Here is a 14,496-nt window from a genome sequence, read left to right on the forward strand (position 1 = left end):
TTTTATTTCGGAGCGCACCTTTGTACTACAAGCTCGAATATTCAAAAATCGAACGTTTGACGTTCGTCGATCAGATCGACGGATCTCGTTGCAAGAATTAGAAACTGTGCAACTTAACGTTAACATTGTACGTCGCTATATATGTTCCAATTTATCGTAGATTATTTTGATTGCGGAATTGTCGCTTGTTGTACAGAGCGTGCTACACAATTTTATTTGAACGATATTTCCTTCTCTTACGGATGTCTAGACTCTAGAGCCGTGTTTTTGCCGGCAAAGCTCACACAGCTGACTGCGCGGGACAATAATTGTTATCTGGGGAGCGAGAAAAAAATAATAGATATAGAAAAGAAGCTTCTCCCTTCGGTCGCGGAGATTCGTCGAAACAAAAAGAAAGTAGCGCCTTCTTTCGCTTTTCTTTTCTCACGCTCGTGCACGACCGACTGCACCTTGGCCGAGTTCTCCTTCCAATTAAGCGTTATACATTTAAGGAGAACCTTCCAAGCGGGAGAAGGATGCCGCGCAAAGGGAGGACGAGCGCGAGAAAAAGACGGGGAGAGACAGGGAGAAGGAAGGTAAGAGAGGAGGTGCGGCAGCTGCATCGCTCTCTCGAAAGTGCGTACGGAAGAGGACGACGCGCGACGAAGAGACGGGGTGGGTGTCCGCGATCGAGAAAGACATATACTATAGGGAGTATCCGCCGAAAAACGGCGCGTTTAAATCACCAAAAGAAATATTACTGACTGTGACCTCGATTCAGCGTGCTGAGAGACCTGGCGATGCCCGACCACCAGAGAATCGTGGCCACGTAACCGATCCACCGCATCCTGATCCCTGAAAACAAGAACGTCATCGTTACTCGCCGGCCGACCTATCGTCCGGTAGCTACTTATATCGTCATCGTCACGTGTCAATTTAGAGCGCCAGGAGAGCTTCTTGCTTCTTTCCTCCCGAGGAAACGTGTAAAAATCTCGGGGAGTCACGCGAGCTGCACGGTGTGCTGGCTGTTAACAGCCGCGCTCTACTACGTCGATTGCAGCAGACAGGCACGGTATAAATTTTGTAATTCTATATATTAAGAGCTTGGTCAGCAGCATGCGAGCATCTACGCTCACTCTTTCGTCGCGTCTATTGTCTATTGTCCGCCACGTCTGTGCGCTCCTTTATTCTAGTTCACTTTCCCGTTGCACGCTTCTCGTATTAACCCTTTCAGAGACGTATCTAATCCCACAACCGCGTGCGCTTTTTTTTCTCTCTCTCAGTGAAATTACGAATAGGCAAATCGTTGCGGGCGTACAAACCACCGCACAAATCACGCAATTAAATATCGCAATTTCTTACATATCTTCTATATACAAGTGGCTTTAATATATAATATAATTACTCACGAGAGAAAAATTCAATACTAACTGCGTGCTTTAAATTCCGGCAACATGTATTTGCTTTCAATGCCTTTTTGAGGACGATACGGAGAAAAGGGTAAAAACAACAGGATAAAATGGAATTTGTTCAATATTAACAAAATACTTGATCAAAATTAGTTTAAAGTTCGATACTTTTCACCTGATTTATATTTAAATTGAGAGGTTCAGAGTAAGAATGGAAATTTATATTTAATAAATTCCACTTTGGATTTCAGATTTAACATAGATCTGATATAAATAGATAAATTTAAAATAGACTAGTTTAAAATAGATTCGACAAGCTTTGAATTTATTCCATTCTCATTTCAGATTTTCCAATTTTAATCGATGATGTAACACGTTTTTTATCGAACAGTTTTCGCAGTTATACGTATATATATAGCTTTCGCGTAAGTCTTTTTGTTTAATTTAAAAAGCAACATTAAAATTGTAAAATGGATCCGGCGAATATATCGGCACGTGCATTCTATAAATTATAAAACATCAGGACATTCCGAGGGTCCGAAGAATTCTTGATTTCTAGTCTATCGTTTTGCTGGCAACGATTCGAGATCGACGATGGTATCTCGACGATGCGACAGGTGCATCGGACGCGCGCTAAGACGCGTCGGCAGGAACAAAAAAGGTACCCTGGACCGACTTGTCACCGAATTCTGGCCCAGCATTCCAGGTCATCGACGCAGCGTCGCTCGCTTTCGAATGCTCGATCGAGGATACCATCGTCTTGGAACTGTCTCGTCATCGTCATTGGAATTATCTTCACCGACGCTACGCGTTCTCAATATTTCTTGCATTTTTGCAAAGATATATTTGACAAACAAACGTAAAAAAACGTCTGAAAAATCAAGATATCTATTCCCATATTTGTACATTATTATTCCACATCACTTCTTTTGTATTTGCTATTTTTATCGTTTATGTACCTTCTTGTCTCGGTTATTTTCCAAACAGATATTTCCTCTCGTATAAAACTCAATTCTTTGTAACTATCTTCGAATCGGAGTACGACGAATATGAGTTGTATTCCGAATGCGAAACTGTCGGACGCGTCGCATCTTGCGTAACTTTTGCGGATATAAAAATCTTGGATGCGCGTCTTGGGTAACTTTCTCGATATCTATAGAGAAAATAGATACACAAGAGTTGGATACATTCTGACAAATGGATATATGTTCCTTTTCCAGAATTTACGTTCAAGTATGAAGTTACATACATATAAGTGAGTTATAAAAAATAAAAATTTTTACCAAACTTTTCTATTCAAACACACAGTCAATATAAGTATTTATCAAATTATTTGCCTGTTAATACGTATAATATATTATTGCGACATATTTTCTTCATTTTATAAGTCTTATTTTGTACTTTTTTGTAATTTTATTACATCATAAGTAAAAATTTTAATTAAAAATTTGAACAAGCCGATGCTCTTAATTTAAACCTACGTGAAATTTCTTTTTTTTTTCAAGTAGTTTTATCTCACGTCGGCCTCTCCGTGTAAACGGCCACTGTAAAATCGGGTCCACAGAGACTACTTCCACGTGCTTGAGACAGTGCGCTCTGGGACAAGGTCAAGAAGCAGAATATAGAACTGTCGCTGGCTGGTCGCGACTTCTCTCACTGCACCGGTAGCTGCGGTCGCCGCCACTTGAGGCAGAACATGTACCAAGGACGAGCAAGAAGACGCGCCGGATTGACCCAGTGATCGCGGATTTCAAATCGCGTTTATCGATCTTTTCATGACCGCCAGATAGGAGAACTGTCTCGGAACTGTCGATAGCGGATGTACCCATTAGCTGCAATAAGCGTTCACCTGAGAGCTCGCGTGAACGTGTGTGATTCGTGAATTAATATTTATAATAATCAAGTCTCTGATTTGCGAGGCATTTTTGAGTCTGGATAAAGACATTTGAATAATGTTGTTCGAAATATACGTATGTACGTCGCGTCGGGGCTATAAAATTATGCCGCTCGTAAAGCATGTTTCTCACTCTACCGTCAATGTAATGCCGTTAATGAAACGCGAATATGAATAGGAATAAATCACGCGTGATTTACATAGCCGTATCTACGTTGTTTAATTAAAATATTTATAGAAATGTGAGACGAGAGAGCAAGTCCAACATTCTCGATCGCTCGATTTTTATACACAAGTCATATATTTACTAACGTCGGATTTAAAGGCGAATCAGTCAAGTGCGGGTCCATTAGCATTCACGGTCGTGACGGGGTTTCGTAATGCCCCAGGATCTCTCCTCCGCTGACTTCCCAGTTCCCATCAGGCACGTGCCATGCGACGCGTGATATGTGTACTTGACTATTTGAAAGAGACGCCGTATTATACCCTATAAGTCTAACGTAACTCTTTATGCTCTTTATGGCCCTTATGCACATCGATGTATATCGCGAAACGGATGATCTTGATTGGATTTTTTTTTTTACATACCGCACTTTTAATATTGCATTATAGGACTCACTATAATCGTCGCAAATTGATAACGCACAAATTACAGTGACCAGCAGCTAGCAGCGATATGGCACGATGCAGCCACGTTACAAATACAGCAAAAGCAATGATCGATAAGTGCAAGTTAACATCCATTAAATAATAATCGATAGATATGCGGGAGCAAGTTCCATATCAATAAATTGCAACGTAATGGTACATATGATGAACGAGGCCGAATGCAGTAAAAACGACACGAACCCTGTCTCGCGGTAAAAGACAAGAACGTGTTTATTGTTTAGGATTATTTGGCGTCTACGTGTTCCTTGAGAAAAGCATTCCGCGGCGATAGCCGCGTTCCCAACGCACGTCACCTACCAAAGAAATATTCCGTAACGACTAGCGGTCATCGTAGTTACTCGTCTTCTCTCATTTCTGCTTAATCGTTCTCATCCGACAGCAAATGCATTTCAAGATTCTCACGTTCGTAACAAGTTCGCGCGACCTATTCGCGTTCCGTTTGGCCGGATGTATTGCGTTAGAAACATGTCTAAACAGAACGCTTCATAGCGCTGGAAGAAGAGACTGGAGAATTAAACAGATCGATTTTGCAATTACGATTGAATTGTTCGCATCACTTTGACCGCTGCAATTAATTCGCCATTAACGTTGACTTGCTTCAATAAAAACGATTACGGAAACCAACCTTCTTGTAGTGTAATATTAAAATGCGACTAGAAAACCTAATGGAAATTGCCGATTTTGTTTAATGCTTTTATATTTTATGACAATTAAAAAAATATATAAGAACTGGTAATTCAAAATCTTTTACTTTCACACTCCTTTAATTATAAAATAAAAATTTCATAAAATTTATACAACCAATGGGTATATAGTTTACGTATCAGATACGTATTATATCAGATAATCACGTTATACTAATTTCTTAGAAACTCGTTTCTCTCTTTGTTCCGAATTTATAAGAATCTCGTACGATTTTCTCTTGAAACGGTATCTGTTCGCTCTTGATATCAAGGCAGCCTTCTGTGCCAGTGGTGCGATATATACGTATCGCAGCTGTTTTATTTCAATGGTCGCGGGTGAATGATCATCAACGCGACAAAATAAAATCGCGGCAACGAGCGCCGCGGCTAGCGCTGATTCAGGAAAACATATCTCGCCGGCTTCTCAACGGCGCGGCGCGTACGCCCTCCACGCGTGAATTGGGTTCTCCACACGGTGCTTTAATCCTCGTGTAATTTAATTTACGTCTTTCCTCGTACGTTTGAGCGGCGATGGCAAGTTTAATGAGCGGGCGTAACAGTTCTCGCAGGAAATGGACGATGATTAGGGGGAGTAACATAACGCGGTGCGCGCGCTTGCTTTGCGGCTCCGCGGCCGTAAGGATAATTCGGTCCTTGTTCCGGTGTTGCTATGGGAAAGATTTTACAAGTTTCGAGACGGCTCTCGAGCTTTTCGCGCGGGGCATCAATTATCTGCATCGATTACCCGCGCCTTGAGCAACCATCGATCTGCAATGCGCGCACGTCGCCCGGTGATCGGCGTTCGGCGTCGTAACGCATCGGCGTACCGATGTGTCGAGGAGCGACGATGGTGCGCGAATTAGAGCAAATCGGAACGACGAGAAACGTACGTGCGCGTCTCTCTTGCTCCACACGTTAGGGCAACAGACTTGAGACTCGAGCGGCGTGGCCGACAAACCGGCGCGGCGGTCGAGTCGAACGCCCGATCATCAACCGAATGTTTTGCCTAACGATGTACGCGATGTACAAACAAGTACCTAGGTGCGACATCGCGACACGCGTTAACGCTAGAAGCGGAATGAGGTGTCGCGTGTCGTCCTGTCGGCGATGCGCCACGTGGGACGTGGGTGGGACGCAGTCCGGCAGGATGCGCTTCCATAATCCAAGGTCTAGGCGTCCCGTTGCACGGAGGAAGCCGAGCGAGGAACGTGGAATGGGGAGCGCCGCCAGTTTGATAAAAGCGCACGAGGAGGAGACGAACGGTCGTGCCGATCCGCACCGCACCGCACCGCACCACGGTTGGATTCGATCCGACTTTATACGCGAAAATGAGGTAGAATCTTGCGGGATCGATATCGACCGATACCGATCGCTCCGGAAGCCTCGGTGTGAGATGATTGAGTCGGAGAGATAGATCGAATTGATTCGTGAATGATCCACTTTGGATATGTTCGAATATATTTAAAGTGAACCAAGTAAATCCGCTTGATCTTAGGCGGCCGCCTCATTAAAGCCTTTGGAGATGAAGAGACTTTCGGTAAGCAATGCGGAAGGCATATCTGTAAACAAGCTCTGTTTGCGCGCTAAGAGGTGAAACTCGCTGTCGTCGCGACGATCGTAACTCAGGCAACGAATGACGGACGCGCGGAGCAAGTATTCCGGAAGTGTGACAACGGTAATGGATAACTGGAAATCGCGCGCCATCGACACTATACGGACGACGTATATACCTGTAACGCGCGGTCTCGCGTGGAGATACAGCCGAGAATATCTCGGCTACCGTCCCATCCGAAGTCACGTTCGACATCGTGACGGTATTTGAACGACCACTAGATAGATCATAGCAGCTGCACATAGAGATCACAGCAACCGTTTACGCTTTAACGCCTCTCGACCGCGGCTGCCCGTAATACGACTTTCCGCGGCAGACTCGATATATGGACACCGCGGGATAATGCCGCGAGTTTCGATCAATTTTGTAGAAAATAGTACGAAATAACACCAAAAATCGTTTAATGTTACTGCAATTAAATGCCGTATTTAATGGTTCGCTATATAATTTATTAGCGGTATGTGTAACTTTGTGATATCAAATTAATTGTAACAATCGTTATAGCTATTTTCAAGGTAGCAACACGATCGTCCCATTTATGAAACGTGTCATTAGTATTAAGCTAATTATTTCACCCTGTTATAGTTTAGTGGAGAACAATTATAAACAATTATATAAATACGTACATATATAAGTAATTAGTTTAATGAAAATAATTATTTAATCTAATCAAAAATGCTTGTCTGTTAATCGTAATTCGTGTCGAACTAAATTTTTTAAACCGCAGCGATACCTGGATCGCTCTCGGACCGGACTGGTCCGCTGGATTTGGAAGTCCACGAGTCCTCTCGTAATCACTTCATCCGCGCTCACTTCGAATCAACGTATCTTCGTGACTCATCTCGTACCCCGCACAACGACAACCACGCGAGTTTCCGACGGCATGGTCGCACGGGGAAACCACCATCGTGATTCACCGTGATTCACGACGTGGATCGGCGTGGACGAATTCTTCGGCGGCGCGCGAGGACCGGGGCCGACTCAGCTCGTCATCCTGGCATAGAACCGAGCACTTAAAAAATTTAATGGTCATCAAAGATGAAATCGCGTGCAGGTTCAAGCGATGGTCCGACGACGTCTCGGGAATGGGATTCGACTCTTGGGTCGGATAGGTCGGTTAAGTGGACCTCGAGATGCTCGGTCATCAGCGTTGCATCGCAACGAACCGTCATCGATCGCCTGACCGCATCGTGTTAGATTGGAAACGCACGATTCAATCGGGGAAAAAAAAAAACAAAAAAAAAACCAGATTCTGCGGTAACACTGTACTCCTCTAACTCCGATATCCCGACGTGGACATCCGTTGCTTCGTCAAGAAACCATTGTTCGCTATTTGATTCCGCTTACGTGCATTATCTCACAGCTGACGTTTCTTCAAATTACTCTCGGCGCACTTGTTAATTTAATAAATAAGGAAATAAGTAAACAGTTTCATTTTCGGTTCTTCAAGTGACGTTGAATCGCGGTGGTCTGTTTAAAAATTCAGGTTTGATCGGGCGGGAAGTGAGACACGTGCGTGTGTGACAACGGATCGACGAGTACGAGCGAATAACAAGGACGGGAAATTTGATCGTGCGCGCGATACTAGAATAGAATAGCGGGCACCGTCGAAACCGAACGGTCGCGAGGTTTACTCGTGACGGACGCCGGGCTAGTACTGAACGGCTTAACCGGTATACACAACCACTGACCGTCATCATCGCAGCCATCACCGGTCTCTCCCTCTCGTTCTTTCTCTCTACTCCTGTTTTTCTTTCCCTCCTCGCTGTGTTCGCCGTCTCTTCTTCCCGCCGTGCCGTCCACCGCTAACTATTATCGCCACCGTCACTCGACCTTCTTCCAGCGTGCGTATCTCTCACGGCGATATCGTCTTTGGGGCGACACCGTCTTCGTACTCAAGGTTACCGGTGAAAATCGACCGCAAACGCGCGTGAAAACGCAGGGACGATTGGATTCGAACGATAATGAGAGGCTGGTGGAAAAGCACAGATTTGGAGACGTCCGATATCGCGAAATGTTCCAAAACCCGACACTTGGAAGGAGGAAGGATAGTAAGAGCTTCTACGTTACTTTCAGCTTCCGCTTTGCTACCGTTATGCCACCGTTGAGGGGAAAGAGAGGGATTGTTTTCGCTATTATAATAGCTACGGCCTACGGCTCGATACACCATGTACCATAGCTAAGATAGCTAAGAACGGCATGTCGCGTGACACGTTGACTTTTCGCGACTGTTCTCTTCGAGGAGATAATGTGTCGCTACGCTGTTGTACCGTTTCTTCCGCTATCTAATAATATAAAAAATAAAAGTTAGGAAATGTAATAACGAGGAACGCCAATAAGATATTATTTTCGCAATCAGTATATTGTATATTGGAAACAAGATTGAGAAATCGAATAAGGGCGATTACACGTGTGACTGTCGATAAAAATTGTACGAAAATTCGTTGTTAATATATTTATATATATATCTGTGTACTTTTTTATACATTAATTAATCTCAACGATTCAAGGGCCTCTTGGTAGGAGGCTACACGTGCCGTAAGCGCGCGTGGAACGTCGTCGGGTCGCGATGTTGGAAAATACGGGCCGATTTCGGAAACGCGGACGTACGAGACACCGTTTCTCTTCGTCCCGTACGGGGACCGTAGAAACCTAAGCTGTGGCGTGGCGAGAAACGAGAATGCGGCACGAGACGCGACGAACGGTCCGGACGAGGATAGGAAACGGAATGATGAAGAAGAAATTGAGAAAGCAAGTAAGGGCGATTACACGCGTGACCGTCAATGAAGATTGTACGATAATTCGTCGTTAATCTGTCGCTTCGGACGTATTATTGTACGTGCGCGGTCACGTACGCCGGTAGCGTTATCCAAGCCGGGAGGAAAGAGGGGGAGGGAGAGAGAGAGAGAGAGAAAGAGAGAGAGAGAAAGAGAGCAATAAGACTCCCGTAGAATGGGATTCGAAAATTGCCCGGCAATTTTATCAATTGCATCTATGCACCTAAAGGATTTATCTCGACGAGACGGCCTGTACTTACACTTCGGTTCCTCGGTGCGATTGGCGCGAACAGCTGTTATTACGAATATATAATGTGCAAACAATTATTTTCGTGAATCGTTATACGGTACGTGGAAGTTTAAATTGCAGAGAAGATCGTTAATCACGACCGATCGAATATTAACAGTATTCATTATTCATTTGAACGAATTGAAATGCATTTAAGCAGGTCGGAGCAATTTCGGATTCGAGATGATCGATCCATATTGCTATACGTAACATTACCAAAAAGGAGAATCGGACGGCATTGAGGTTGAGCTTCCGTCAAAAAGGAGAATTGTGAAAACTTTCAGTAGCTGTTAATCTTCGGGCAACGTTCAGTACCCTCGATTACCACGTCGATTACCGGCGTCGTGGCGTAGGCATACCAACGGAAATTCCTTCAACTAGTGCGAGATAGGAACTGTCGTTTTATCGGAACAATATCGCCGCGTATATTATATCTGAAGGGTCAACGTTTAGTTTGTCTCTAAATGTAATTAGCATAATTCGAGTTTATCACCTTTCCCGCCAAACGCTATATTCATCTTAACCTTTAGAGTAAAATTTCTCAGTTGTTTCAAGCAATACAATTTTTTGCATTGTGTTCTATCGAACGTGGTTTCACACGTGGTGTACTACGATTAAAATTTACAGGCCGCGAGAGTCGCTATTTTAGTTAGGTCCTGGTTGTGCGGTCACCAACGGTGTCTCGCATGGCACAAACGGAAAGTTCAGGTCACCGATGCCCGCTGTGGCATGTGTGAACGTGTTAAACAAGTTTAACTCCCTCGTGCTCCTTTTTTGTAACATGTTTCGCAACGTGCTTTCGTACAAACGCGATATATGAGCTTCTTCCCTATATATATTCAAAAACCTCCAACGAACGAGATAAACCTCTAATCTCGTAAATTAATCTTTTTTTTTTTTTTTTTAATTGTAATGAACGAAATTATATGAAGCGTACAAAACGACGAGATGTTGGCAGGTAGAGAAAACGTGCTTGCGGTCGGTTAATGAGCCAATCGTAATTGTTTGAATTTTTGGTCGGCCGATACCCGTTTGTAGGCTGATCCGCTCGTGTAAGCACAGAGAGACAACACCAGTCGAGCGTAAGTACAGATTAGCGGTAACTCTCTCGGACGCACGGCGCGCCGTGGCGCGGTGCAATAGCCGTGTCCCATTCAGGTAAAGGCCAGTTTACACGCGGTTTCCTCACTTCTATCCGCATTAAGCGCAGACGAGCCGGAATAAGGAGGAAGAGGAGTGGAACAAGTGACCGCGGTACTCACATTTTCTTTCGGCACGGCAAGAAACGTTGATACTCACGCCAAATCATTTCTTGACAGGAATAAATATTTTCACGCGCGCACGACCGATTCTGCACCGAAAAATTTATATCTCATTTCTTTAATATAGAAGAAAAGCTAATAAATTGTTCTAAGAGAGAAGTTCCGACCTAGTACAAATTGTAATTCCAGTAATTGCGTTTGGTAACGAAGCAGAATTAAATTTGTCATTATATTTTATATTATTCTATATATATATATATATATATATATATATATATATATATATATAGTTTTTGCTACTTCTTTGGTGAAACGAAAGATAAACTGTAATAAAATTTTGATTGATCATGGCCAAGAAAAATATGTAAGCATGAGATATTGGTTAATGATGGCGTTATTAAGCGTGGAGTAATTTCCGTAGTGAATCGATCCGCAGCTCAATGGGGCCTAAATGACTGTAGCGAACTGCCGCTATGCCCTAGAGAAACGTACGTCTTAGTCTCGATGCCAGTCATCAATGCCAAATGCATACGTCGCGATTGAGAGAATCGGAGAACGATTCCGGGGGAAAGATGCGAGCAGGACGGAGCGATAAGATGATTAATCCCTCTTCTATCGACCGACGCGAACCCAACACTCTCTAATGACACGGCCAATGTACTTTTAGTTCATTTCCCCATCCTCTTGCTCCTACCTTACGAGTACCGTACAGCTCGTGATGAGTGACTGAACCCTTTTCGAATGTATTCAATCATACGTATTACGTATAACTACAGTAATCACGCGGAGATGACCGCTAAAGGAAACATCATATTCTCTTCGGGGCGCGGAGAGCATTCTAATCTCATGTGGTATTAATACAGATCTGTATGCTTTTACGAATAAACGTTGGAAAAAATTTCGCATTCACGTACGCAATTCCAACGCATGTTTACGCTCACCGACGTGATCGAAACAATAATATTTTTTAAAACAATTATTGGCAGATCGGTGAATTAAAATAGAATAACTGCGACGTATCGAAATTCTCTCGGTTGCGACCGTGATCTTCCCGGAAATTCTTGACGTACACGCACGCAGCACGTTTTTATAGTGGCGACTAGCGGGAGAGCTGCGAAGGGTGGGTAAGGTAATCGATCGAAATTTCAATGAGCGGGCAAAGGCGGCCTCGTCAACGTAAACCCGTCATTAATGCCGGGCATGGAAGGGGGACCGGTCCATGCATCAATGTGTCCAAGTGTGATTACGGTCCTGGTAGCGAAAGCTGGGCGCTATCGTGAATGAAATCTTATTCTTATTATTATGTGGGCAGGGTGCGGAGCACTCTCAGCGCATTCGATAGCCTCGTTGCCCTCGCTACTTATACGGCACGAATTTTTTCAAGGGTGTGCCGTCTAATCGATTCAAAGTGATATACACATAATGGGAACCGGTCGAAATCGTTTTTCCATTAATCTTTTACATGGTCCGGCGAGGGGAGTATTGGCGTCGTGGTTAACAAGCAATGAGACATTTTGCGACGCTATACTTCTCAGAAATATCGTCGGTTTTCTTTTCAATGTTATCCAAGAAAACGTGCCCGATGTGTATCCCGATATATCTGAAAGTGTGAGAGATTCGAGAGAGAAAAAAAGCAGCCTCGAGTGAAGGCTCGGGTGAATAAAGTTTGACGAATTTGACTGAAATGTGTGAAATATAGTTATATTCATTTAATATTCATTTAATCGATTTGACGGTTGTCGTAAAAAAAGTAGGATAATTATGGGCGTGTAACGTTTAGGTGGTACGAGAATTTATGTGGCCTGCGGGAGTAGGCGAGGATCGAGAATGACATACTATTTGTAATATAATGGAGGACTTAATTTTTTAACCTCGACCCATGTCTGAACAGTTTGATCGCCAACTCAATTTATGCTGACAGCATTCAACCGTGTATATTACAAATTATAACATTGTTAAATGTAAACTTTAAGATTTTGAAGTAAAATCCACTCCAAATTTCTTTATTAGATTGATCAAAAAAATGCCTAAATCTTTATATTTATAATTATGTGGCCTTCTATAAATAACTGTTTACGGCTCGATATAAAATCTTTGTCTATCGATACATACAATGGTTCTCGTCATTATTAGAGGTAAGTTATTATAAATGTGAATAATTAAATTGTATAATCTTTCCGTCCACAATTATTTGCTCTATAATCTCTGTGCAATGTGTTTATATATATAATATTGCCAACCCATTTTTTTTTGACATTTCGAGTGGAACGCTTAAATCCTTAAACCCAACCCAATTGGCACTCGGAGGGCAAAGGGTTAATATACTGTTAATACCGCGATGCGCGACGCGGACGTGACACGTTGCGCCTTATCCACATCTCTATCGAATTACAGTTGGCGATAAACTTTAATTATGGAATGGGCTGTCACTATTAGTACATATACACACACCTATATACCATTACGATACACGCGTTACCCCGAGTGAAACGCAAAATATATCAAGATCTTTCTTGCAAATCCAAGTGCATCGATATATTTCTTTCGGTGCGCCGGAAGATGTATCTCCCGTCAATCGCGGATAATTGTAATAATAATCTCAGCAAGCAGAATACATATATATGTGCGTACATTTGTGAATGTCGATGAACTTAAACGAGCATCGATTAAAATAGTTATAACGTATATGAGTGTATTTACGTAACGACAGGAATTTTCTATCTTAATAAATAAACTGTGCATAATATCGACATATTATAAGCTTAATAGCTCGATAAGAAGATTAAGAAAATTGTGGAGACGTGGAGACAAAGCGATGAGCGATCGTAACGGTGGCTTTAAGGCTCAAAAGCACGTATCGCCCTGCTATTACAACTGGGCAACTCGAGTTGCGTCACTCTCCGCCACCTTGCTCTAGGGCCTAGGCGCACAGGCGCGATTCCTTCCGTGTTCGATTTTAATTAATCGTGGCATTTAATCGGAATAATTAATTAAGCGCTTTCGACGCTCAACTGCGAAAGTCGATATTGGCTCGTATTAGTTAAGCCGCGCGCGCGCGCTGGTTCTAGTAAGCCTTGGTGGCAGGCAGCTGGCTCGGAAACTGTGCCCGCTATGCGCCAGGAATACGAGCGCGGTAAGTCGTTTACCGTTACCGTTAATCGATGTCTCCGAGCATTACGTTTTACTCTTACTAATCCTCAACGAAAGTCCACGAAGAGCCGGCGGTATGCAAGGCGATATAAACGCTCGACCGTGTCGGCAATTACGGGTCCGCGTCTTTTACCACGCCGAGTCAGTATTTCACGCGTTTCAAGAACCGCCGCACCGCACCGGTCGCACCAACGCGCGTTACGGGGAGATGCAGTTATTGCTCTGCGGACGAGCAAGGATCTACGTCACATCGGGGCCAGGCTTCGAGAAAAGAGACTTGGAGGTTTTGGGCGGCTGTAAATACACCGCGGCGCGGCGGCCCCGAAGCGGATAACACGGGTCCGCACTTCGCAGTTCGCGCGCGGCTGTCTTTTATAGCGCGGCATAAAATATGTATTTCGCTTTCGTGGCAAAAGTATCCGAAAATATTGTAGTATAATTCCGTAGAAAATTCAATGTAAGTTGGAAGCCTTGAGGCCTTGCTCGAAAATATATTTCGATCGTCGCGTCGTCGCGGTAGGATGGAAGAGCGTGATCCGTATTATCCGCGGAGAATCTCAAACGAGACGCTTTATCCTTTGATAATCTGATAACGTTCACTAAAACAAGATATTGATACAAATTAATCTTGCGTACATATTTATGTAATATTAAAGTGATAAACAAATAAGCTTGAGTTGTCAAATCGTACCAGTATACAATTAATATACCTCGTAATGGTATGTTTTAAGGAAACGTGATAAATAAAAAATAATTAATTTAATTGTAACAA

At 43.3% G+C, this 14,496-nt stretch overlaps 2 protein-coding genes across 4 annotated transcripts in view; one reads left to right on the plus strand and one right to left on the minus strand.

The window, feature by feature from the left end:
• Positions 1-14,496, minus strand: part of LOC143902705 (uncharacterized) — a 31,848-nt gene that overhangs the window by 5,424 nt on the left and 11,928 nt on the right. For 2 of the 3 annotated variants that reach the window (XM_077415836.1, XM_077415834.1), the window contains exon 2: positions 745-834. In XM_077415836.1, the coding sequence (XP_077271962.1) occupies positions 745-826 (82 nt within the window). In that variant the 5' untranslated portion in view covers positions 827-834. Of the gene's footprint in view, positions 1-744; positions 835-6,979; positions 8,363-14,496 lie in introns of those variants that run through there. The other variant, XM_077415835.1, reaches the window with a different exon arrangement.
• The window catches only part of Rpl9 (ribosomal protein L9), a 111,155-nt gene that overhangs the window by 3,330 nt on the left and 93,329 nt on the right, over positions 1-14,496 (plus strand). The window lies entirely within an intron of this gene.

Source organism: Temnothorax americanus, unplaced genomic scaffold, assembly GCF_048541705.1.
Source record: "Temnothorax americanus isolate GAGA-0224 unplaced genomic scaffold, ASM4854170v1 Scaffold4, whole genome shotgun sequence".
NCBI lineage: Eukaryota > Metazoa > Arthropoda > Insecta > Hymenoptera > Formicidae > Temnothorax > Temnothorax americanus.